At 45.8% G+C, this 24,274-nt stretch overlaps 1 protein-coding gene across 1 annotated transcript; it reads left to right on the top strand.

Moving 5' to 3' along the window:
* On the top strand, positions 1 to 24,261 carry LOC117337139 (cytochrome b-245 light chain-like). The gene is made up of 6 exons (XM_033897965.1): positions 1 to 144; positions 245 to 314; positions 1,990 to 2,067; positions 2,558 to 2,641; positions 4,909 to 4,990; positions 23,935 to 24,261. The coding sequence occupies exons 1-6, from the start codon at positions 84 to 86 to the stop codon at positions 24,079 to 24,081; spliced, it is 522 nt and encodes a 173-aa protein (XP_033753856.1). The 5' UTR covers positions 1 to 83; the 3' UTR covers positions 24,082 to 24,261.
* The last annotated feature ends 13 nt before the right edge of the window (positions 24,262 to 24,274 follow it).

Raw genomic sequence — 24,274 nt, forward strand, 5'->3', positions numbered from 1 at the left:
TACTTCCGGCAACAACACGGAAAACAAAACACGGAAACGAGCAGTTGCCAAAACGAAAGAGACTGAAAGAAAAATAAGCAAACATGACCCGGCAAATAGAATGGGCGATGTGGGCAAACGAGCAGGCTGTAGCTAGTGCATTCAGTAGGCATTAACATTTTCACTTTTTCTCTACTGTATCCATTGGTGGCATCGTTATTTGAATGATGATCATGGCATAATATTAATAATTCTTATTTTTCAGTTTTGATTTCTGGAGGAGCCATTGGTGTAGCAGGTTTATTCAAAGGTTGGGAGTTTGGAATCTATGGAATGTATCCTTTCCTGAAAAAGTTACCCCTATCATTCTTCTCTTGATTTATTTTACGCTTCATATTGCTGATGTGAAATTCAAAAATTCTGTATAAAAAAAAATTATTTTGATACAATGCCTGTTGATGGTAAATGTAAAAAATCACAAATGCTTTCATCTACATACCTGTATTACTGAAAGATTTTGTTGTATTTGATAGTTATATGGTGGATATACTATGATTGACCAACAGCATTTTTTGCTGTTTGTTTCAACACCTGTTTGGTTGTTTTTTTCTATTTATTTACAGTGTATTTTGAAAATCTGATTCACTAGAAAGGTCAGTGTGACACATTGCACACATGCAAAATATATGAACAGAAGAAATAGGATTGTAATATATAATTAAAAATATACACTTTAAGTTAACAATATTGGTTAACACTTAGAGACACTTTTGTTGTTAATCGTTGAAGGTTATACATGTGTATTACAATGTTTATTGTAATTGTTGCAATGAATGATGAATATAGATCTACATTTGTGTACATCCCACAGCTTTTACATCCTTATAGAACTCATCAGTGATGCTAGGGACACCTAGCTACTTGTATATACATTATAGCTGCATGCCATACTTTCAGGAGACCAATAAGGGAGATTGATGATTATTTCAAGTGAGTTTTGGCTAAAATAAAGGAGATTAAATTTGTGTGTGACATGAATATCAACATTTTTACTCAATTTTAAAGCAATAAATTAATTTTGAAAGTGATAAAGAATATTTATTTGGGATATTAATCATACTGTATATGCAACAACAAAAAGTTGTATAGGGTAAAAAATGCAAAAATATAAGAATACATTAAGATTCTTATGATATGAAATTATTTTTTTATTTTTTATGTAACACAAAAAGTTTCACAGCTTTATGCATATTACATAACAGCATTTGAAAAGGGTAGATTATAAGTACGTGTAGCTAAAGATTAAGACAAGCAAGTTAATCATTTATCAGTTTAGAATTTCTTAAAATGAGAAAGCTTGATCCACTCTGAGGTAACACATCAGTTGTAAAAGTCATCATGAAATGTCCTTTGGGATCCTTAATGTTGGACCATTTAAATATAAAAATATTCCAAATGTACAAGTGTCAGTAGTCATGAGAACTGAAGATGTTCATGTTAGGAGACTGCAGTAAATCTTATCATGAATTGATCATTCCAGATTTTGTATATTGTCTCTGTCATTGCCTATAATACATTTTTGTATAGGGACATCATATATACAACTGTTTTCTCCTTATACGACTCATCAGTAATGCTAGGGACATGATACAGCTGTTTTCTCCTTATATGACTCATCAGTAATGCTAGGGAAATCATACAGCTGTTTGCTAGGGAAATCATACAGCTGTTTGCTAGGGACATCATACAGCTGTTTTCTCCTTATAGGGTTCATCAGCAATGCTAGGGACACCATACAGTTAACGTTGCTTTTTGTTCATCTTGGACTTGTCAGTAATGTAAGGGACACAGTTCAGCTGTTTCACTATATAGGACTCGTCAGTAATGCTATGAATATAAAGGAGGAGTGGTAAATCCTGTAAATAGATCAATTTTATAATTGTTTGATTATTGAAAATGTGTACAATTCTGAACCAGTGCAACTATTATTTTCCTTTACCATGTATTTAGCATAGCTGGCATTCTTGTGTTGGTAATAGAGTACCCTCGAGGAAAGAGGAAAACCGGACATTCTACTCAGGAAAGAAAGTAAGACCTCATCAGTATGTAGGGAAACCAGCAATCTTCACATTTCAGACCCAGATAAATATATATATACACTGTACATCTTTTTAAGAGGATCTTTTTCAGATATATTATTGATACCATAATATGAAAAGAAATATTAATTAATTAATTGACTTCTTATAAATGCATACATGTTTAACATGTTTGGAAACCAATCATTCACTTTGTCAGGCACTGTACTTTACATATTATAGTAGCTAAGAAATGAGACTGCTTTTCATCGTAGTGACCCTCAAACTTTAAAATGGAATATATTTTACAAAAATGCTTTTGATCATATATTTTGTTTCTATTGCATATAAAATGATTTACCTATATCCATATGTGATCATTCTCACTAGCCCACGCAGGAGAGAACAAACATGCCTGTGTTAAATTAAAGATGCCAATTTTCAGTTGTATTATTATTTTATGTTATAATACTAAAATGTAGATATCTGATTATCTGCAGGTGGCAAAGACCAATGTCAAGATTCCTGAACTGCTGTGGGCCAGTCACTCGCAATTATTTTGTTAGATTTATCATGCATCTAATGTAAGTAATAGTATTTTCTGTTAGTATTTTATGTGTAACTTAGGGTACAGGTAACACCAAGTCTATTTTATGTGTAACTTACGGTACAGGTAACACCAAGTCATTTTATGTGTAACTTAGGGTACAGGTAACACCAAGTCTATTTTATGTGTAACTTAGGGTACAGGTAACACCAAGTCTATTTTATGTGTAACTTACGGTACAGGTAACACCAAGTCTATTTTATGTGTAACTTAGGGTACAGGTAACACCAAGTCTATTTTATGTGTATCTTACGGTACAGGTAACACCAAGTCTATTTTATGTGTATCTTACGGTACAGGTAACACCGAGTCTATTTTATGTGTAACTTACGGTACAGGTAACACCAAGTCTATTTTATGTGTAACTTAGGGTACAGGTAACACCAAGTCTATTTTATGTGTAACTTACGGTACAGGTAACACCAAGTCTATTTTATGTATAACTTACGGTACAGGTAACACCAAGTCTATTTTATGTGTAACTTACGGTACAGGTAACACCAAGTCTTGAAGGAGTGAGGAAATAACCTAATCCAAAGGTTTCTGATGTTTTATTGTAACCTTGCCATATTACAGACGAGCAATTGTTGCCATTGTAGAACTCCTACATGTGAAGATGGGTTGTGTATGGGAACATTAGAGAGACCAAGGATAAGGCCGGATTTATTCCACTTTGTTAGTGGACATTACCCCTTGGACCAATTTTATCAACATAATTTAACTAAGATTTTCCCCTTAACTTCTGTAATGCTTGCCTATAGAAAATTTGAAGCTAAGGAACTTTCTTATGTTACGGAACATTGATGAGATCAGAGCCTGGTACAGAGACTACGTCATTTGTAGTGTGTTTGACAGTTTTTACATATTAGTACTGTTGTACTCACTAATTACTTTAGAGTTCATTTGTTTGCAGAATAATCTGTTATATATATTACACTGTATTCATTGTTAGTGGTCTGTGATTCTGTTTCAGTGTCTATATGTATCTTATTTTTCTGTACCATATTTATCTGTACAGGATTTATTCAGGATAAACACAGTACTACATGTATATCTTAGGAAAATCAATCATACTTTGGTGATTGTCCTCTGTGTCCTACTTTGGTGATTGTCCTCTGTGTCCTACTTTGGTGATTGTCCTCTGTGTTATACTTTGGTGATTGTCCTCTGTGTCCTACTTTGGTGATTGTCCTCTGTGTTATACTTTGGTGATTGTCCTCTGTGTCCTACTTTGGTGATTGTCCTCTATGTCATACTTTGGTGATTGTCCTCTGTGTCCTACTTTGGTGATTGTCCTCTGTGTCATACTTTGGTGATTGTCCTCTGTGTCCTACTTTGGTGATTGTCCTCTGTGCCATACTTTGGTGATTGTCCTCTGTGTCCTACTTTGGTGATTGTCCTCTGTGTCCTACTTTGTTGATTGTCCTCTGTGTCCTACTTTGGTGATTGTCCTCTGTGTCCTACTTTGGTAATTGTCCTCTGTGTCCTACTTGGGTGATTGTCCTCTGTGTCCTACTTTGGTGATTGTCCTCTGTGTCCTACTTTGGTGATTGTCCTCTGTGTCCTACTTTGGTGATTGTCCTCTGTGTCATACTTTGTTGATTGTCCTCTGTGTCATACTTTGGTGATTGTCCTCTGTGTCCTACTTTGGTGATTGTCCTCTGTGTCCTACTTTGGTGATTGTCCTCTGTGTCCTACTTTGGTGATTGTCCTCTGTGTCCTACTTTGGTGATTGTCCTCTGTGTCCTACTTTGGTGATTGTCCTCTGTGTCATACTTTGTTGATTGTCCTCTGTGTCATACTTTGGTGATTGTACTCTGTGTCATACTTTGGTGATTGTCCTCTGTGTCCTACTTTGGTGATTGTCCTCTGTGTTATACTTTGGTGATTGTCCTCTGTGTTATACTTTGTTGATTGTCCTCTGTGTCATACTTTGGTGATTGTCCTCTGTGTCCTACTTTGGTGATTGTCCTCTGTGTCCTACTTTGGTGATTGTCCTCTGTGTCATACTTTGGTGATTGTCCTCTGTGTTATACTTTGGTGATTGTCCTCTGTGTCATACTTTGGTGATTGTCCTCTGTGTCATACTTTGGTGATTGTCCTCTGTGTCATACTTTGGTGATTGTCCTCTGTGTTATACTTTGGTGATTGTCCTCTGTGTCCTACTTTGGTGATTGTCCTCTGTGTTATTTTATTTTTGAAAGTTTTGCAGTCATGCTGATGATCTTCTGTTTTATGTTACAGATTGTGCGTGCCTGCTTGTTTTACTCTGGCCACACTGCTGGGAGGTGTGTGTCTTTTCATCACAAGCATGATATACATGGTTGTGAGTATCTTTATACTTTAAATATGTCTGTTGCTTTTGTATGGTAATTAGGAGATACACTGTACACAGTCAAGCAAACAGCGGAACCCTTGATAGAAATGTAATTTTGTAGGTGCCCAGCAAAACTAACCACAGTGTCATTCATCACTGAGTCTGTCCATCAGTCATCACTGAGTCTGTCGGTCTGTCATCACTGAGTCTGTCCATCAATCATCACTGAGTCTATCAGTCAGTCATCACTGAGTCTGTCAGTCAGTCATCACTGAGTCCGTCAGTCATCACTGATTCTGTCCGTCAGTCATCACTGAGTCTGTCCATCAGTCATCACTGAGTCTGTCCATCAGTCATCACTGAGTCTGTCCGTCAGTCATCACTGAGTCTGTCGGTCAGTCATCACTGAGTCTGTCCATCAGTCATCACTGAGCCTGTCGGTCAGTCATCACTGAGTCTGTCCATCAGTCATCACTGAGTCTGTCGGTCAGTCATCACTGAGTCTGTCCATCAGTCATCACTGAGTCTGTCCATCAGTCATCACTGAGTCTGTCCATCAGTCATCACTGAGTCTGTCGGTCAGTCATCACTGAGTCTGTCGGTCTGTCATCACTGAGTCTGTCCATCAATCATCACTGAGTCTGTCAGTCTGTCATCACTGAGTCTGTCAGTCAGTCATCACTGAGTCTGTCGGTCAATCATCACTGAATCTGTCCATCAGTCATCACTGAGTCTGTCCATCAGTCATCACTGAGTCTGTCCATCTGTCATCACTGAGTCTGTCAGTCAGTCATCACTGAGTCTGTCGGTCAGTCATCACTGAATCTGTCCATCAGTCATCACTGAGTCTGTCCATCTGTCATCACTGAGTCTGTCCATCAGTCATCACTGAGTCTGTCCATCAGTCATCACTGATTCTGTCCATCACTGAGTCTGTCCGTCAGTCATCACTGAGTCTGTCCGTCAGTCATCACTGAGTCTGTCGGTCAGTCATCACTGAGTCTGTCGGCCAGTCATCACTGAGTCTGTCCATCAGTCATCACTGAGTCTGTCCATCAGTCATCACTGAGTCTGTCGGCCAGTCATCACTGAGTCTGTCCATCAGTCATCACTGAGTCCATCAGTCATCACTGAGTCTGTCCATCAGTCATCACTGAGCCTGTCGGTCAGTCATCACTGAGTCTGTCCATCAGTCATCACTGAGTCTGTCCGTCAGTCATCACTGAGTCTGCCCATCAGTTATCACTGAGTCTGTCGGTCATCACTGAGTCTGTCGGTCAGTCATCACTGAGTCTGTCGATCATCACTGAGTCTGTCGGTCAGTCATCGCTGAGTCTGTCCGTCAGTCATCACTGAGTCTGTCCATCTGTCATCACTGAGCCTGTCGGTCAGTCATCACTGAGTCTGTCCATCAGTCATCACTGAGTCTGTCCGTCAGTCATCACTGAGTCTGCCCATCAGTCATCACTGAGTCTGTCGGTCAGTCATCACTGAGTCTGTCCATCAGTGATCACTGAGTCTGTCCATCAGTCATCACTGAGTCTATCCATCAGTTATCACTGAGTCTGTCGGTCATCACTGAGTCTGTCGGTCAGTCATCACTGAGTCTGTCCATCAGTCATCACTGAGTCTGTCCATCAGTCATCACTGAGTCTGTCCATCTGTCATCACTGAGTCTGTCCGTCAATCATCACTGAGTCTATCAGTCAGTCATCACTGAGTCTGTCAGTCAGTCATCACTGAGTCCGTCAGTCATCACTGATTCTGTCCGTCAGTCATCACTGAGTCTGTCCATCAGTCATCACTGAGTCTGTCCATCAGTCATCACTGAGTCTGTCCATCTGTCATCACTGAGTCTGTCCGTCAGTCATCACTGAGTCTGTCGGTCAGTCATCACTGAGTCTGTCCATCAGTCATCACTGAGCCTGTCGGTCAGTCATCACTGAGTCTGTCCGTCAGTCATCACTGAGTCTGTCGGTCAGTCATCACTGAGTCTGTCCATCAGTCATCACTGAGTCTGTCCATCAGTCATCACTGAGTCTGTCCATCAGTCATCACTGAGTCTGTCCATCAGTCATCACTGAGTCTGTCGGTCAGTCATCACTGAGTCTGTCGGTCTGTCATCACTGAGTCTGTCCGTCAGTCATCACTGAGTCTGTCCGTCAGTCATCACTGAGTCTGTCGGTCAGTCATCACTGAGTCTGTCCGTCAGTCATCACTGAGTCTGTCGGTCAGTCATCACTGAGTCTGTCCGTCAGTCATCACTGAGTCTGTCGGTCAGTCATCACTGAGTCTGTCCATCTGTCATCACTGAGTCTGTCCGTCAGTCATCACTGAGTCTGTCCGTCAGTCATCACTGAGTCTGTCGGTCAGTCATCACTGAGTCTGTCGGTCTGTCATCACTGAGTCTGTCCATCAATCATCACTGAGTCTGTCAGTCTGTCATCACTGAGTCTGTCAGTCAGTCATCACTGAGTCTGTCGGTCAGTCATCACTGAATCTGTCCATCAGTCATCACTGAGTCTGTCCATCAGTCATCACTGAGTCTGTCCATCTGTCATCACTGAGTCTGTCAGTCAGTCATCACTAAGTCTGTCGGTCAGTCATCACTGAATCTGTCCATCAGTCATCACTGAGTCTGTCCATCAGTCATCACTGAGTCTGTCCATCTGTCATCACTGAGTCTGTCCATCAGTCATCACTGAGTCTGTCCATCAGTCATCACTGATTCTGTCCATCACTGAGTCTGTCCGTCAGTCATCACTGAGTCTGTCCGTCAGTCATCACTGAGTCTGTCGGTCAGTCATCACTGAGTCTGTCGGCCAGTCATCACTGAGTCTGTCCATCAGTCATCACTGAGTCTGTCCATCAGTCATCACTGAGTCTGTCGGCCAGTCATCACTGAGTCTGTCCATCAGTCATCACTGAGTCCATCAGTCATCACTGAGTCTGTCCATCAGTCATCACTGAGTCTGTCCATCAGTCATCACTGAGTCTGCCCATCAGTCATCACTGAGCCTGTCGGTCAGTCATCACTGAGTCTGTCCATCAGTCATCACTGAGTCTGTCCGTCAGTCATCACTGAGTCTGCCCATCAGTTATCACTGAGTCTGTCGGTCATCACTGAGTCTGTCGGTCAGTCATCACTGAGTCTGTCGATCATCACTGAGTCTGTCGGTCAGTCATCGCTGAGTCTGTCCGTCAGTCATCACTGAGTCTGTCCATCTGTCATCACTGAGCCTGTCGGTCAGTCATCACTGAGTCTGTCCATCAGTCATCACTGAGTCTGTCCGTCAGTCATCACTGAGTCTGTCCATCAGTCATCACTGAGTCTGTCGGTCAGTCATCACTGAGTCTGTCCATCAGTGATCACTGAGTCTGTCCATCAGTCATCACTGAGTCTATCCATCAGTTATCACTGAGTCTGTCGGTCATCACTGAGTCTGTCGGTCAGTCATCACTGAGTCTGTCCATCAGTCATCACTGAGTCTGTCCATCAGTCATCGCTGAGTCTGTCCGTCAGTCATCACTGAGTCTGTCCATCTGTCATCACTGAGTCTGTCCATCAGTCATCACTGAGTCTGTCCATCAGTCATCACTGAGTCTGTCCGTCAGTCATCACTGCATGTATATGAGTCTTTCCATCAGTCATCACTGAGTCTGTCGGCCAGTCATCACTGAGTCTGTCCATCAGTCATCACTGAGTCTGTCCGTCAGTCATCACTGAGTCTGTCCATCTGTCATCACTGAGTCTGTCCATCAGTCATCACTGAGTCTGTCCATCAGTCATCACTGAGTCTGTCCATCAGTTATCACTGAGTCTGTCCGTCAGTCATCACTGAGTCTGTCCATCAGTCATCACTGAGTCTGTCCGTCAGTCATCACTGCATGTATATGAGTCTTTCCATCAGTCATCACTGTGTCTGTCCATCAGTCATCACTGAGTCTGTCTATAAGTCATCACTGAGTCTGTCCATCAGTCATCACTGAGTCTGTCCATCAGTCATCACTGAGTCTGTCGGTCTGTCATCACTGAGTCTGTCCATCAATCATCACTGAGTCTATCAGTCAGTCATCACTGAGTCTGTCAGTCAGTCATCACTGAGTCCGTCAGTCATCACTGATTCTGTCCGTCAGTCATCACTGAGTCTGTCCATCAGTCATCACTGAGTCTGTCCATCAGTCATCACTGAGTCTGTCCATCTGTCATCACTGAGTCTGTCCGTCAGTCATCACTGAGTCTGTCGGTCAGTCATCACTGAGTCTGTCCATCAGTCATCACTGAGCCTGTCGGTCAGTCATCACTGAGTCTGTCCGTCAGTCATCACTGAGTCTGTCGGTCAGTCATCACTGAGTCTGTCCATCAATCATCACTGAGTCTGTCAGTCTGTCATCACTGAGTCTGTCAGTCAGTCATCACTGAGTCTGTCGGTCAGTCATCACTGAATCTGTCCATCAGTCATCACTGAGTCTGTCCATCAGTCATCACTGAGTCTGTCCATCTGTCATCACTGAGTCTGTCAGTCAGTCATCACTGAGTCTGTCGGTCAGTCATCACTGAATCTGTCCATCAGTCATCACTGAGTCTGTCCATCAGTCATCACTGAGTCTGTCCATCTGTCATCACTGAGTCTGTCCATCAGTCATCACTGAATCTGTCCATCAGTCATCACTGAGTCTGTCCATCAGTCATCACTAAGTCTGTCGGTCAGTCATCACTGAATCTGTCCATCAGTCATCACTGAGTCTGTCCATCTGTCATCACTGAGTCTGTCCATCAGTCATCACTGAGTCTGTCCATCAGTCATCACTGATTCTGTCCATCACTGAGTCTGTCCGTCAGTCATCACTGAGTCTGTCCGTCAGTCATCACTGAGTCTGTCCGTCAGTCATCACTGAGTCTGTCGGTCAGTCATCACTGAGTCTGTCGGCCAGTCATCACTGAGTCTGTCCATCAGTCATCACTGAGTCTGTCCATCAGTCATCACTGAGTCTGTCGGCCAGTCATCACTGAGTCTGTCCATCAGTCATCACTGAGTCCATCAGTCATCACTGAGTCTGTCGGTCAGTCATCACTGAGTCTGTCCATCAGTCATCACTGAGCCTGTCGGTCAGTCATCACTTAGTCTGTCCATCAGTCATCACTGAGTCTGTCCGTCAGTCATCACTGAGTCTGCCCATCAGTTATCACTGAGTCTGTCGATCATCACTGAGTCTGTCGGTCAGTCATCGCTGAGTCTGTCCGTCAGTCATCACTGAGTCTGTCCATCTGTCATCACTGAGCCTGTCGGTCAGTCATCACTGAGTCTGTCCATCAGTCATCACTGAGTCTGTCCGTCAGTCATCACTGAGTCTGCCCATCAGTCATCACTGAGTCTGTCGGTCAGTCATCACTGAGTCTGTCCATCAGTGATCACTGAGTCTGTCCATCAGTCATCACTGAGTCTATCCATCAGTTATCACTGAGTCTGTCGGTCAGTCATCACTGAGTCTGTCCATCAGTCATCACTGAGTCTGTCCATCAGTCATCGCTGAGTCTGTCCGTCAGTCATCACTGAGTCTGTCTATCTGTCATCACTGAGTCTGTCCATCAGTCATCACTGAGTCTGTCCATCAGTCATCACTGAGTCTGTCCGTCAGTCATCACTGCATGTATATGAGTCTTTCCATCAGTCATCACTGAGTCTGTCGGCCAGTCATCACTGAGTCTGTCCATCAGTCATCACTGAGTCTGTCCGTCAGTCATCACTGAGTCTGTCCATCTGTCATCACTGAGTCTGTCCATCAGTCATCACTGAGTCTGTCCATCAGTCATCACTGAGTCTGTCCATCAGTCATCGCTGAGTCTGTCCGTCAGTCATCACTGAGTCTGTCCATCAGTCATCACTGAGTCTGTCCGTCAGTCATCACTGCATGTATATGAGTCTTTCCATCAGTCATCACTGTGTCTGTCCATCAGTCATCACTGAGTCTGTCTATCAGTCATCACTGAGTCTGTCCATCAGTCATCACTGAGTCTGTCCATCAGTCATCACTGAGTCTGTCGGTCTGTCATCACTGAGTCTGTCCATCAATCATCACTGAGTCTATCAGTCAGTCATCACTGAGTCTGTCAGTCAGTCATCACTGAGTCCGTCAGTCATCACTGATTCTGTCCGTCAGTCATCACTGAGTCTGTCCATCAGTCATCACTGAGTCTGTCCATCAGTCATCACTGAGTCTGTCCATCTGTCATCACTGAGTCTGTCCGTCAGTCATCACTGAGTCTGTCGGTCAGTCATCACTGAGTCTGTCCATCAGTCATCACTGAGCCTGTCCATCAGTCATCACTGAGTCTGTCCGTCAGTCATCACTGAGTCTGTCGGTCAGTCATCACTGAGTCTGTCCATCAGTCATCACTGAGTCTGTCCATCAGTCATCACTGAGTCTGTCGGTCAGTCATCACTGAGTCTGTCGGTCTGTCATCACTGAGTCTGTCCATCAATCATCACTGAGTCTGTCAGTCTGTCATCACTGAGTCTGTCATTCAGTCATCACTGAGTCTGTCGGTCAGTCATCACTGAGTCTGTCCATCAGTCATCACTGAGTCTGTCCATCTGTCATCACTGAGTCTGTCAGTCAGTCATCACTGAGTCTGTCGGTCAGTCATCACTGAATCTGTCCATCAGTCATCACTGAGTCTGTCCATCAGTCATCACTGAGTCTGTCCATCTGTCATCACTGAGTCTGTCCATCAGTCATCACTGAGTCTGTCCATCAGTCATCACTAATTCTGTCCATCACTGAGTCTGTCCGTCAGTCATCACTGAGTCTGTCCGTCAGTCATCACTGAGTCTGTCGGTCAGTCATCACTGAGTCTGTCGGCCAGTCATCACTGAGTCTGTCCATCAGTCATCACTGAGTCTGTCCATCAGTCATCACTGAGTCTGTCGGCCAGTCATCACTGAGTCTGTCCATCAGTCATCACTGAGTCCATCAGTCATCACTGAGCCTGTCGGTCAGTCATCACTGAGTCTGTCCATCAGTCATCACTGAGCCTGTCGGTCAGTCATCACTGAGTCTGTCCATCAGTCATCACTGAGTCTGTCCGTCAGTCATCACTGAGTCTGCCCATCAGTTATCACTGAGTCTGTCGGTCATCACTGAGTCTGTCGGTCAGTCATCACTGAGTCTGTCGATCAGTCATCACTGAGTCTGTCCATCAGTCATCACTGAGTCTGTCCGTCAGTCATCACTGAGTCTGCCCATCAGTCATCACTGAGTCTGTCGGTCAGTCATCACTGAGTCTGTCCGTCAGTCATCACTGAGTCTGTCCATCAGTCATCACTGAGTCTGTCCATCAGTCATCACTGAGTCTGTCGGTCATCACTGAGTCTGTCGGTCAGTCATCACTGAGTCTGTCCATCAGTCATCACTGAGTCTGTCCATCAGTCATCGCTGAGTCTGTCCGTCAGTCATCACTGAGTCTGTCCATCTGTCATCACTGAGTCTGTCCATCAGTCATCACTGAGTCTGTCGGTCAGTCATCACTGAGCCTGTCGGTCAGTCATCACTGAGTCTTTCCATCAGTCATCACTGAGTCTGTCCATCAGTCATCGCTGAGTCTGTCCGTCAGTCATCACTGAGTCTGTCCATCTGTCATCACTGAGTCTGTCCATCTGTCATCACTGAGTCTGTCCATCAGTCATCACTGAGTCTGTCCATCAGTCATCACTGAGTCTGTCCATCAGTCATCGCTGAGTCTGTCCGTCAGTCATCACTGAGTCTGTCCATCAGTCATCACTGAGTCTGTCGGTCATCACTGAGTCTGTCCATCTGTCATCACTGAGTCTGTCCATCTGTCATCACTGAGTCTGTCCATCAGTCATCACTGAGTCTGTCCATCAGTCATCACTGAGTCTGTCCATCTGTCATCACTGAGTCTGTCCATCAGTCATCACTGAGTCTGTCCATCAGTCATCACTGAGTCTGTCCATCAGTCATCGCTGAGTCTGTCCGTCAGTCATCACTGAGTCTGTCCATCAGTCATCACTGAGTCTGTCAGTCATCACTGAGTCTGTCCATCTGTCATCACTGAGCCTGTCGGTCAGTCATCACTGAATCTGTCCATCAGTCATCACTGAGTCTTTCCATCAGTCATCACTGAGTCTGTCCGTCAGTCATCACTGAGTCTGTCCATCTGTCATCACTGAGTCTGTCCGTCAGTCATCACTGAGTCTGTCCATCTGTCATCACTGAGTCTGTCCATCAGTCATCACTGAGTCTGTCCATCAGTCATCACTGAGTCTGTCCATCAGTCATCGCTGAGTCTGTCCGTCAGTCATCACTGAGTCTGTCCATCAGTCATCACTGAGTCTGTCGGTCGGTCATCACTGAGTCTGTCGGCCAGTCATCACTGAGTCTGTCGGTCAGTCATCACTGAGTCTGTCTGTCAGTCATCACTGAGCCTGTCGGTCAGTCATCACTGAATCTGTCCATCAGTCATCGCTGAGTCTGTCCGTCAGTCATCACTGAGTCTGTCCATCAGTCATCACTGAGTCTGTCGGTCGGTCATCACTGAGTCTGTCGGCCAGTCATCACTGAGTCTGTCGGTCAGTCATCACTGAGTCTGTCTGTCAGTCATCACTGAGTCTGTCAGTCAGTCATCACTGAGTCTGTCGGTCAGTCATCACTGAGTCTGTCCATCAGTCATCACTGAGTCTGACGGCTAGTCATCACTGAGTCTGTCCATCAGTCATCACTGAGTCCATCAGTCATCACTGAGTCTGTCCATCAGTCATCACTGAGTCTGTCGGTCAGTCATCACTGAGTCTGTCCATCAGTCATCACTGAGCCTGTCGGTCAGTCATCACTGAGTCTGTCCATCAGTCATCACTGAATCTGTCGGTCAGTCATCACTGAGCCTGTCGGTCAGTCATCACTGAGTCTGTCAATCAGTCATCACTGAGTCTCCATCAGTCATCACTGTGTCTGTCCGTCAGTCATCACTGAGTCTGTCCGTCAGTCATCACTGCATGTATATGAGTCTGTCGGTCAGTCATCACTGAGTCTGTCCGTCAGTCATCACTGAGTCTGTCTGTCAGTCATCACTGAGTCTGTCCATCAGTCATCACTGAGTCTGTCCATCAATCATCACTGAGTCTGTCCATCAGTCATCACTGAGTCTGTCGGTCAGTCATCACTGAGTTTGTCGGTCACTGAGTCTGTCCATCAGTCATCACTGAGTATGTCCGTCAGTCATCACTGATTCTGTCGGTCAGTCATCACTGAGTTTGTCGGTCACTGAGTCTGTCAATAAGTCATCACTGTGTCTGTCCATCAGTCATCACTGAGTCTGTCGGTCAGTCATCACTGAGTCTGTCGATCAGTCATCACTGAGTCTGTCGGTCAGTCATCACTGAGTCTGTCCATCAGTCATCACTGAGTCCATCAGTCATCACTGAGTCTGTCGGTCAGTCATCACTGTGTCTGTCCATCAGTCATCACTGTGTCTGTCCATCAGTCATCACTGAGTCTGTCCGTCAGTCATCACTGAGTCTGTCGGTCAATCATCACTGAGTCCATCAGTCATCACTGAGTCTGTCCATCAGTCATCACTGAGTCCATCAGTCATCACTGAGTCTGTCCATCAGTCATCACTGAGCCTGTCGGTCAGTCATCACTGAGTCTGTCCATCAGTCATCACTGAGTCTGTCCATCAGTCATCACTGAGTCTGCCCATCAGTCATCACTGAGCCTGTCGGTCAGTCATCACTGAGTCTGTCCATCAGTCATCACTGAGTCTGCCCATCAGTCATCACTGAGTCTGTCCATCAGTCATCACTGAGTCTGTCGGTCAGTCATCACTGAGTCTGTCCATCATTCATCACTGAGCCTGTCGGTCAGTCATCACTGAGTCTGTCCATGCAGTCATCACTGAGTCTTCCATCAGTCATCACTGAAGTCTGGTCCATCAGTCATCACTGAGTCTGTCAGTCAGTCATCACTGAGTCTGTCCAATCAGTCATCACTGAGGCCTGTTCCGGTCAGTCATCACTGAGTCTGTCCGTCAGTCATCACTGAGTCTGTCGGTCATTCATCACTGAGTCTGTCCATCAGTCATCACTGAGTCTGTCCATCAGTCATCACTGAGTCTGTCCAGTCAGTCATCACTGAGTCTGTCCGGTCATTCATCACTGAGTCTGTCCATCAAGTCATCACTGGAGTCTGTCAGTCATGTCATCACTGAGTCTGTCAGTCAGTCATCATCCTGAGTCTGTCGGTCAGTCATCACTGAATCTGTCCATCAGTCATCACTGAGTCCATCAGTCATCACTGAGTCTGTCCATCTGTCATCACTGAGTCTGTCAGTCAGTCATCACTGAGTCTGTCGGTCAGTCATCACTGAATCTGTCCATCAGTCATCACTGAGTCTGTCCATCAGTCATCACTGAGTCTGTCCATCTGTCATCACTGAGTCTGTCCATCAGTCATCACTGAGTCTGTCCATCAGTCATCACTGATTCTGTCCATCACTGAGTCTGTCCGTCAGTCATCACTGAGTCTGTCCGTCAGTCATCACTGAGTCTGTCGGTCAGTCATCACTGAGTCTGTCGGCCAGTCATCACTGAGTCTGTCCATCAGTCATCACTGAGTCTGTCCATCAGTCATCACTGAGTCTGTCGGCCAGTCATCACTGAGTCTGTCCATCAGTCATCACTGAGTCCATCAGTCATCACTGAGCCTGTCGGTCAGTCATCACTGAGTCTGTCCATCAGTCATCACTGAGCCTGTCGGTCAGTCATCACTGAGTCTGTCCATCAGTCATCACTGAGTCTGTCCGTCAGTCATCACTGAGTCTGCCCATCAGTTATCACTGAGTCTGTCCGGTCATCACTGAGTCTGTCGGTCAGTCATCACTGAGTCTGTCGATCAGTCATCACTGAGTCTGTCCATCAGTCATCGCTGAGTCTGTCCGTCAGTCATCACTGAGTCTGCCCATCAGTCATCACTGAGTCTGTCGGTCAGTCATCACTGAGTCTGTCCCGTCAGTCATCACTGAGTCTGTCCATCAGTCATCACTGAGTCTGTCCATCAGTTATCACTGAGTCTGTCGGTCATCACTGAGGTCTGTCGGTCAGTCATCACTGAGTCTGTCCATCAGTCATCACTGAGTCCTGTCCATCAGTCATCGCTGAGTCTGTCCGTCAGTCATCACTGAGTCTGTCCATCAGTCATCACTGAGTCTGTCCATCAGTCATCACTGAGTCTGTCGGTCAGTCATCACTGAGCCTGTCGGTCAGTCATCACTGAGTCTTTCCATCAGTCATCACTGAGTCTGTCCATCAGTCATCGCTGAGTCTGTCCGTCAGTCATCACTGAGTCTGTCCATCTGTCATCACTGAGTCTGTCCATCTGTCATCACTGAGTCTGTCCATCTGTCATCACTGAGTCTGTCCATCAGTCATCACTGAGTCTGTCCATCAGTCATCGCTGAGTCTGTCCGTCAGTCATCACTGAGTCTGTCCATCAGTCATCACTGAGTCTGTCGGTCATCACTGAGTCTGTCCATCTGTCATCACTGAGTCTGTCCATCTGTCATCACTGAGTCTGTCCATCTGTCATCACTGAGTCTGTCCATCAGTCATCACTGAGTCTGTCCATCAGTCATCACTGAGTCTGTCCATCAGTCATCACTGAGTCTGTCCATCAGTCATCACTGAGTCTGTCCATCAGTCATCGCTGAGTCTGTCCGTCAGTCATCACTGAGTCTGTCCATCAGTCATCACTGAGTCTGTCAGTCATCACTGAGTCTGTCCATCTGTCATCACTGAGCCTGTCGGTCAGTCATCACTGAATCTGTCCATCAGTCATCACTGAGTCTTTCCATCAGTCATCACTGAGTCTGTCCATCAGTCATCGCTGAGTCTGTCCGTCAGTCATCACTGAGTCTGTCCATCTGTCATCACTGAGTCTGTCCGTCAGTCATCACTGAGTCTGTCCATCTGTCATCACTGAGTCTGTCCATCAGTCATCACTGAGTCTGTCCATCAGTCATCACTGAGTCTGTCCGTCAGTCATCACTGAGTCTGTCCATCAGTCATCACTGAGTCTGTCCGTCAGTCATCACTGCATGTATATGAGTCTTTCCATCAGTCATCACTGTGTCTGTCCATCAGTCATCACTGAGTCTGTCTATAAGTCATCACTGAGTCTGTCCATCAGTCATCACTGAGTCTGTCGGTCGGTCATCACTGAGTCTGTCGGCCAGTCATCACTGAGTCTGTCCGTCAGTCATCACTGAGTCTGTCTGTCAGTCATCACTGAGTCTGTCAGTCAGTCATCACTGAGTCTGTCGGTCAGTCATCACTGAGTCTGTCCATCAGTCATCACTGAGTCTGACGGCTAGTCATCACTGAGTCTGTCCATCAGTCATCACTGAGTCCATCAGTCATCACTGAGTCTGTCCATCAGTCATCACTGAGTCTGTCCATCAGTCATCACTGAGTCTGTCCATCAGTCATCACTGAGTCTGTCGGTCAGTCATCACTGAGTCTGTCCATCAGTCATCACTGAGTCTGTCGGTCAGTCATCACTGAGTCTGTCCATCAGTCATCACTGAATCTGTCGGTCAGTCATCACTGAGCCTGTCGGTCAGTCATCACTGAGTCTGTCCATCAGTCATCACTGTGTCTGTCCGTCAGTCATCACTGAGTCTGTCCGTCAGTCATCACTGCATGTATATGAGTCTGTCGGTCAGTCATCACTGAGTCTGTCCGTCAGTCATCACTGAGTCTGTCTGTCAGTCATCACTGAGTCTGTCCATCAGTCATCACTGAGTCTGTCCATCAATCATCACTGAGTCTGTCCATCAGTCATCACTGAGTCTGTCGGTCAGTCATCACTGAGTTTGTCGGTCACTGAGTCTGTCCATCAGTCATCACTGAGTCTGTCCGTCAGTCATCACTGATTCTGTCCGTCAGTCATCACTGAGTTTGTCGGTCACTGAGTCTGTCCATAAGTCATCACTGTGTCTGTCCATCAGTCATCACTGAGTCTGTCGGTCAGTCATCACTGAGTCTGTCGGTCAGTCATCACTGAGTCTGTCGGTCAGTCATCACTGAGTCTGTCCATCAGTCATCACTGAGTCCATCAGTCATCACTGAGTCTGTCCATCAGTCATCACTGAGCCTGTCGGTCAGTCATCACTGAGTCTGTCCATCAGTCATCACTGAGTCTGTCCATCAGTCATCACTGAGTCTGCCCATCAGTCATCACTGAGCCTGTCGGTCAGTCATCACTGAGTCTGTCCATCAGTCATCACTGAGTCTGCCCATCAGTCATCACTGAGTCTGTCCATCAGTCATCACTGAGTCTGTCGGTCAGTCATTACTGAGTCTCCATCAGTCATCACTGAGCCTGTCGGTCAGTCATCACTGAGTCTGTCCATCATGCAGTCATCACTGAGTCTGTCCATAAGTCATCACTAAGTCTGTCCATCAGTCATCACTGAGTCTGTCGGTCAGTCATCACTGAGTCTGTCCATCAGTCATCACTGAGCCTGTCGGTCAGTCATCACTGAGTCTGTCCGTCAGTCATCACTGAGTCTGTCGGTCAGTCATCACTGAGTCTGTCCATCAGTCATCACTGAGTCTGTCCATCAGTCATCACTGAGTCTGTCGGTCAGTCATCACTGAGTCTGTCGGTCTGTCATCACTGAGTCTGTCCATCAATCATCACTGAGTCTGTCAGTCTGTCATCACTGAGTCTGTCAGTCAGTCATCACTGAGTCTGTCGGTCAGTCATCACTGAATCTGTCCATCAGTCATCACTGAGTCTGTCCATCAGTCATCACTGAGTCTGTCCATCTGTCATCACTGAGTCTGTCGGCCAGTCATCACTGAGTCTGTCGGTCAGTCATCACTGAATCTGTCCATCAGTCATCACTGAGTCTGTCCATCAGTCATCACTGAGTCTGTCCATCAGTCATCACTGAGTCTGTCCATCAGTCATCACTGAGTCTGTCCATCAGTCATCACTGATTCTGTCCATCACTGAGTCTGTCCGTCAGTCATCACTGAGTCTGTCCGTCAGTCATCACTGAGTCTGTCGGTCAGTCATCACTGAGTCTGTCGGCCAGTCATCACTGAGTCTGTCCATCAGTCATCACTGAGTCTGTCCATCAGTCATCACTGAGTCTGTCGGTCAGTCATCACTGAGTCTGTCCATCAGTCATCACTGAGTCCATCAGTCATCACTGAGCCTGTCGGTCAGTCATCACTGAGTCTGTCCATCAGTCATCACTGAGCCTGTCGGTCAGTCATCACTGAGTCTGTCCATCAGTCATCACTGAGTCTGTCCGTCAGTCATCACTGAGTCTGCCCATCAGTTATCACTGAGTCTGTCGGTCATCACTGAGTCTGTCGGTCAGTCATCACTGAGTCTGTCGATCAGTCATCACTGAGTCTGTCCATCAGTCATCGCTGAGTCTGTCCGTCAGTCATCACTGAGTCTGCCCATCAGTCATCACTGAGTCTGTCGGTCAGTCATCACTGAGTCTGTCCGTCAGTCATCACTGAGTCTGTCCATCAGTCATCACTGAGTCTGTCCATCAGTCATCGCTGAGTCTGTCCGTCAGTCATCACTGAGTCTGTCCATCAGTCATCACTGAGTCTGTCCGTCAGTCATCACTGAGTCTGTCCATCAGTCATCACTGAGTCTGTCCGTCAGTCATCACTGCATGTATATGAGTCTTTCCATCAGTCATCACTGTGTCTGTCCATCAGTCATCACTGAGTCTGTCTATAAGTCATCACTGAGTCTGTCCATCAGTCATCACTGAGTCTGTCGGTCGGTCATCACTGAGTCTGTCGGCCAGTCATCACTGAGTCTGTCCGTCAGTCATCACTGAGTCTGTCTGTCAGTCATCACTGAGTCTGTCAGTCAGTCATCACTGAGTCTGTCGGTCAGTCATCACTGAGTCTGTCCATCAGTCATCACTGAGTCTGACGGCTAGTCATCACTGAGTCTGTCCATCAGTCATCACTGAGTCCATCAGTCATCACTGAGTCTGTCCATCAGTCATCACTGAGTCTGTCCATCAGTCATCACTGAGTCTGTCCATCAGTCATCACTGAGTCTGTCGGTCAGTCATCACTGAGTCTGTCCATCAGTCATCACTGAGTCTGTCGGTCAGTCATCACTGAGTCTGTCCATCAGTCATCACTGAATCTGTCGGTCAGTCATCACTGAGCCTGTCGGTCAGTCATCACTGAGTCTGTCCATCAGTCATCACTGTGTCTGTCCGTCAGTCATCACTGAGTCTGTCCGTCAGTCATCACTGCATGTATATGAGTCTGTCGGTCAGTCATCACTGAGTCTGTCGGTCAGTCATCACTGAGTCTGTCGGTCAGTCATCACTGAGTCTGTCCATCAGTCATCACTGAGTCTGTCCATCAATCATCACTGAGTCTGTCCATCAGTCATCACTGAGTCTGTCGGTCAGTCATCACTGAGTTTGTCGGTCACTGAGTCTGTCCATCAGTCATCACTGAGTCTGTCCGTCAGTCATCACTGATTCTGTCCGTCAGTCATCACTGAGTTTGTCGGTCACTGAGTCTGTCCATAAGTCATCACTGTGTCTGTCCATCAGTCATCACTGAGTCTGTCGGTCAGTCATCACTGAGTCTGTCGGTCAGTCATCACTGAGTCTGTCGGTCAGTCATCACTGAGTCTGTCCATCAGTCATCACTGAGTCCATCAGTCATCACTGAGTCTGTCCATCAGTCATCACTGAGCCTGTCGGTCAGTCATCACTGAGTCTGTCCATCAGTCATCACTGAGTCTGTCCATCAGTCATCACTGAGTCTGCCCATCAGTCATCACTGAGCCTGTCGGTCAGTCATCACTGAGTCTGTCCATCAGTCATCACTGAGTCTGCCCATCAGTCATCACTGAGTCTGTCCATCAGTCATCACTGAGTCTGTCGGTCAGTCATTACTGAGTCTCCATCAGTCATCACTGAGCCTGTCGGTCAGTCATCACTGAGTCTGTCCATCATGCAGTCATCACTGAGTCTGTCCATCAGTCATCACTAAGTCTGTCCATCAGTCATCACTGAGTCTGTCGGTCAGTCATCACTGAGTCTGTCCATCAGTCATCACTGAGCCTGTCGGTCAGTCATCACTGAGTCTGTCCGTCAGTCATCACTGAGTCTGTCGGTCAGTCATCACTGAGTCTGTCCATCAGTCATCACTGAGTCTGTCCATCAGTCATCACTGAGTCTGTCGGTCAGTCATCATGAGTCTGTCGGTCTGTCATCACTGAGTCTGTCCATCAATCATCACTGAGTCTGTCAGTCTGTCATCACTGAGTCTGTCAGTCAGTCATCACTGAGTCTGTCGGTCAGTCATCACTGAATCTGTCCATCAGTCATCACTGAGTCTGTCCATCAGTCATCACTGAGTCTGTCCATCTGTCATCACTGAGTCTGTCAGTCAGTCATCACTGAGTCTGTCGGTCAGTCATCACTGAATCTGTCCATCAGTCATCACTGAGTCTGTCCATCAGTCATCACTGAGTCTGTCCATCTGTCATCACTGAGTCTGTCCATCAGTCATCACTGAGTCTGTCCATCAGTCATCACTGATTCTGTCCATCACTGAGTCTGTCCGTCAGTCATCACTGAGTCTGTCCGTCAGTCATCACTGAGTCTGTCGGTCAGTCATCACTGAGTCTGTCGGCCAGTCATCACTGAGTCTGTCCATCAGTCATCACTGAGTCTGTCCATCAGTCATCACTGAGTCTGTCGGCCAGTCATCACTGAGTCTGTCCATCAGTCATCACTGAGTCCATCAGTCATCACTGAGCCTGTCGGTCAGTCATCACTGAGTCTGTCCATCAGTCATCACTGAGCCTGTCGGTCAGTCATCACTGAGTCTGTCCATCAGTCATCACTGAGTCTGTCCGTCAGTCATCACTGAGTCTGCCCATCAGTTATCACTGAGTCTGTCGGTCATCACTGAGTCTGTCGGTCAGTCATCACTGAGTCTGTCGATCAGTCATCACTGAGTCTGTCCATCAGTCATCGCTGAGTCTGTCCGTCAGTCATCACTGAGTCTGCCCATCAGTCATCACTGAGTCTGTCGGTCAGTCATCACTGAGTCTGTCCGTCAGTCATCACTGAGTCTGTCCATCAGTCATCACTGAGTCTGTCCATCAGTCATCACTGAGTCTGTCGGTCATCACTGAGTCTGTCGGTCAGTCATCACTGAGTCTGTCCATCAGTCATCACTGAGTCTGTCCATCAGTCATCGCTGAGTCTGTCCGTCAGTCATCACTGAGTCTGTCCATCTGTCATCACTGAGTCTGTCCATCAGTCATCACTGAGTCTGTCGGTCAGTCATCACTGAGCCTGTCGGTCAGTCATCACTGAGTCTTTCCATCAGTCATCACTGAGTCTGTCCATCAGTCATCGCTGAGTCTGTCCGTCAGTCATCACTGAGTCTGTCCATCTGTCATCACTGAGTCTGTCCATCTGTCATCACTGAGTCTGTCCATCAGTCATCACTGAGTCTGTCCATCAGTCATCACTGAGTCTGTCCATCAGTCATCGCTGAGTCTGTCCGTCAGTCATCACTGAGTCTGTCCATCAGTCATCACTGAGTCTGTCGGTCATCACTGAGTCTGTCCATCTGTCATCACTGAGTCTGTCCATCTGTCATCACTGAGTCTGTCCATCAGTCATCACTGAGTCTGTCCATCAGTCATCACTGAGTCTGTCCATCTGTCATCACTGAGTCTGTCCATCAGTCATCGCTGAGTCTGTCCGTCAGTCATCACTGAGTCTGTCCATCAGTCATCACTGAGTCTGTCAGTCATCACTGAGTCTGTCCATCTGTCATCACTGAGCCTGTCGGTCAGTCATCACTGAATCTGTCCATCAGTCATCACTGAGTCTTTCCATCAGTCATCACTGAGTCTGTCCATCAGTCATCGCTGAGTCTGTCCGTCAGTCATCACTGAGTCTGTCCATCTGTCATCACTGAGTCTGTCCGTCAGTCATCACTGAGTCTGTCCATCTGTCATCACTGAGTCTGTCCATCAGTCATCACTGAGTCTGTCGGTCAGTCATCACTGAATCTGTTGGTCAGTCTTCACTGAGCTCGAGTCTGTCAATCAGTGATCACTTAGTCTGCCCATCAGTCATCACTGTTTTTCAATCAGCACTTTCATATTGGAGATTAAAAATCCAGGTGGCCAGAATTTCTTAAAATTAACATGGTTATAATTAAACTGTAATTGTGCAGATGAGCAAAAGATTTTTAAACATTCCTAAGGCCTAGGTCAATGTTCCTAAAAATGGAACTGGGAATACTGTCAAAATACAACATATACAGCCCTTACAGAGGACCAAATGTACCCAATATTCCTAAATATGCAATACACTGTCAGGCACTTAACTAGGCCCTTGTAAACATGTCGGTACTGGAGTTTGTAAGTGTATAAGGAAGTAAACTATAGTAAAAGTCATTCACAGCCAACAATTAAAGATTTTGACAATATATGGACAATGAGAATGTTACATGTAATTGTTGTGTTTTTGTTACTGAAATATTCTTATTGTATTCCTCTTCTTTACTGAGAAATGATTGGAACTGATTCTTCTTAGATTAAATAGATTTCATTATGTTTAATGGACATCAAGTGTTTTACTTCTAAATGTACATTTCTTTATGTAAGGCATGTGTTTGGTGTGTATTAGTATTGTTTTGTATGTTGTACACTTGTTATTAAGACTAAATTTTTCTTGGAACTTTAACATTCAAGAATCCAGAGAAAACAGAAAAAAAAACAATTCGTTTGAGTTTACACTGTACCTAAAAAATTGTTTCAGCAGTGATTAAATGAAAATGTCAGGAATTGAAATTTTAGTGACAATGTACGTAATAATATGAAGAAAATTTAATTTGTAGGCTGCCTTCCGTGGGGAGGAGTGGATAGCTGTAGGTTTGGAAGTGAAAGAAGAAGACCCAGTCAGGGAGCTAAAGTCCTTCAAACAGCCAAGGAAACCCCCACCACGGTTTCGTGGTCAGACACAGGAGGGGGACAACCGTGTATGAGACACACACAACACTCACCAGCAATGTGTTCACACACAACCATTCTGCCTGGAGTCACTGGAAAAGTACTCTAAAAAATCTCGGCCATATAACTCTAAACTATATATTCTTAATTATTAAATTACAAATTACAACATTACCATCTGGTACCAACTTCAAATAAATTTTATGATTACATTAGCAACGTTTTAAA

Source organism: Pecten maximus, chromosome 11 (genome assembly GCF_902652985.1).
Source record: "Pecten maximus chromosome 11, xPecMax1.1, whole genome shotgun sequence".
NCBI lineage: Eukaryota > Metazoa > Mollusca > Bivalvia > Pectinida > Pectinidae > Pecten > Pecten maximus.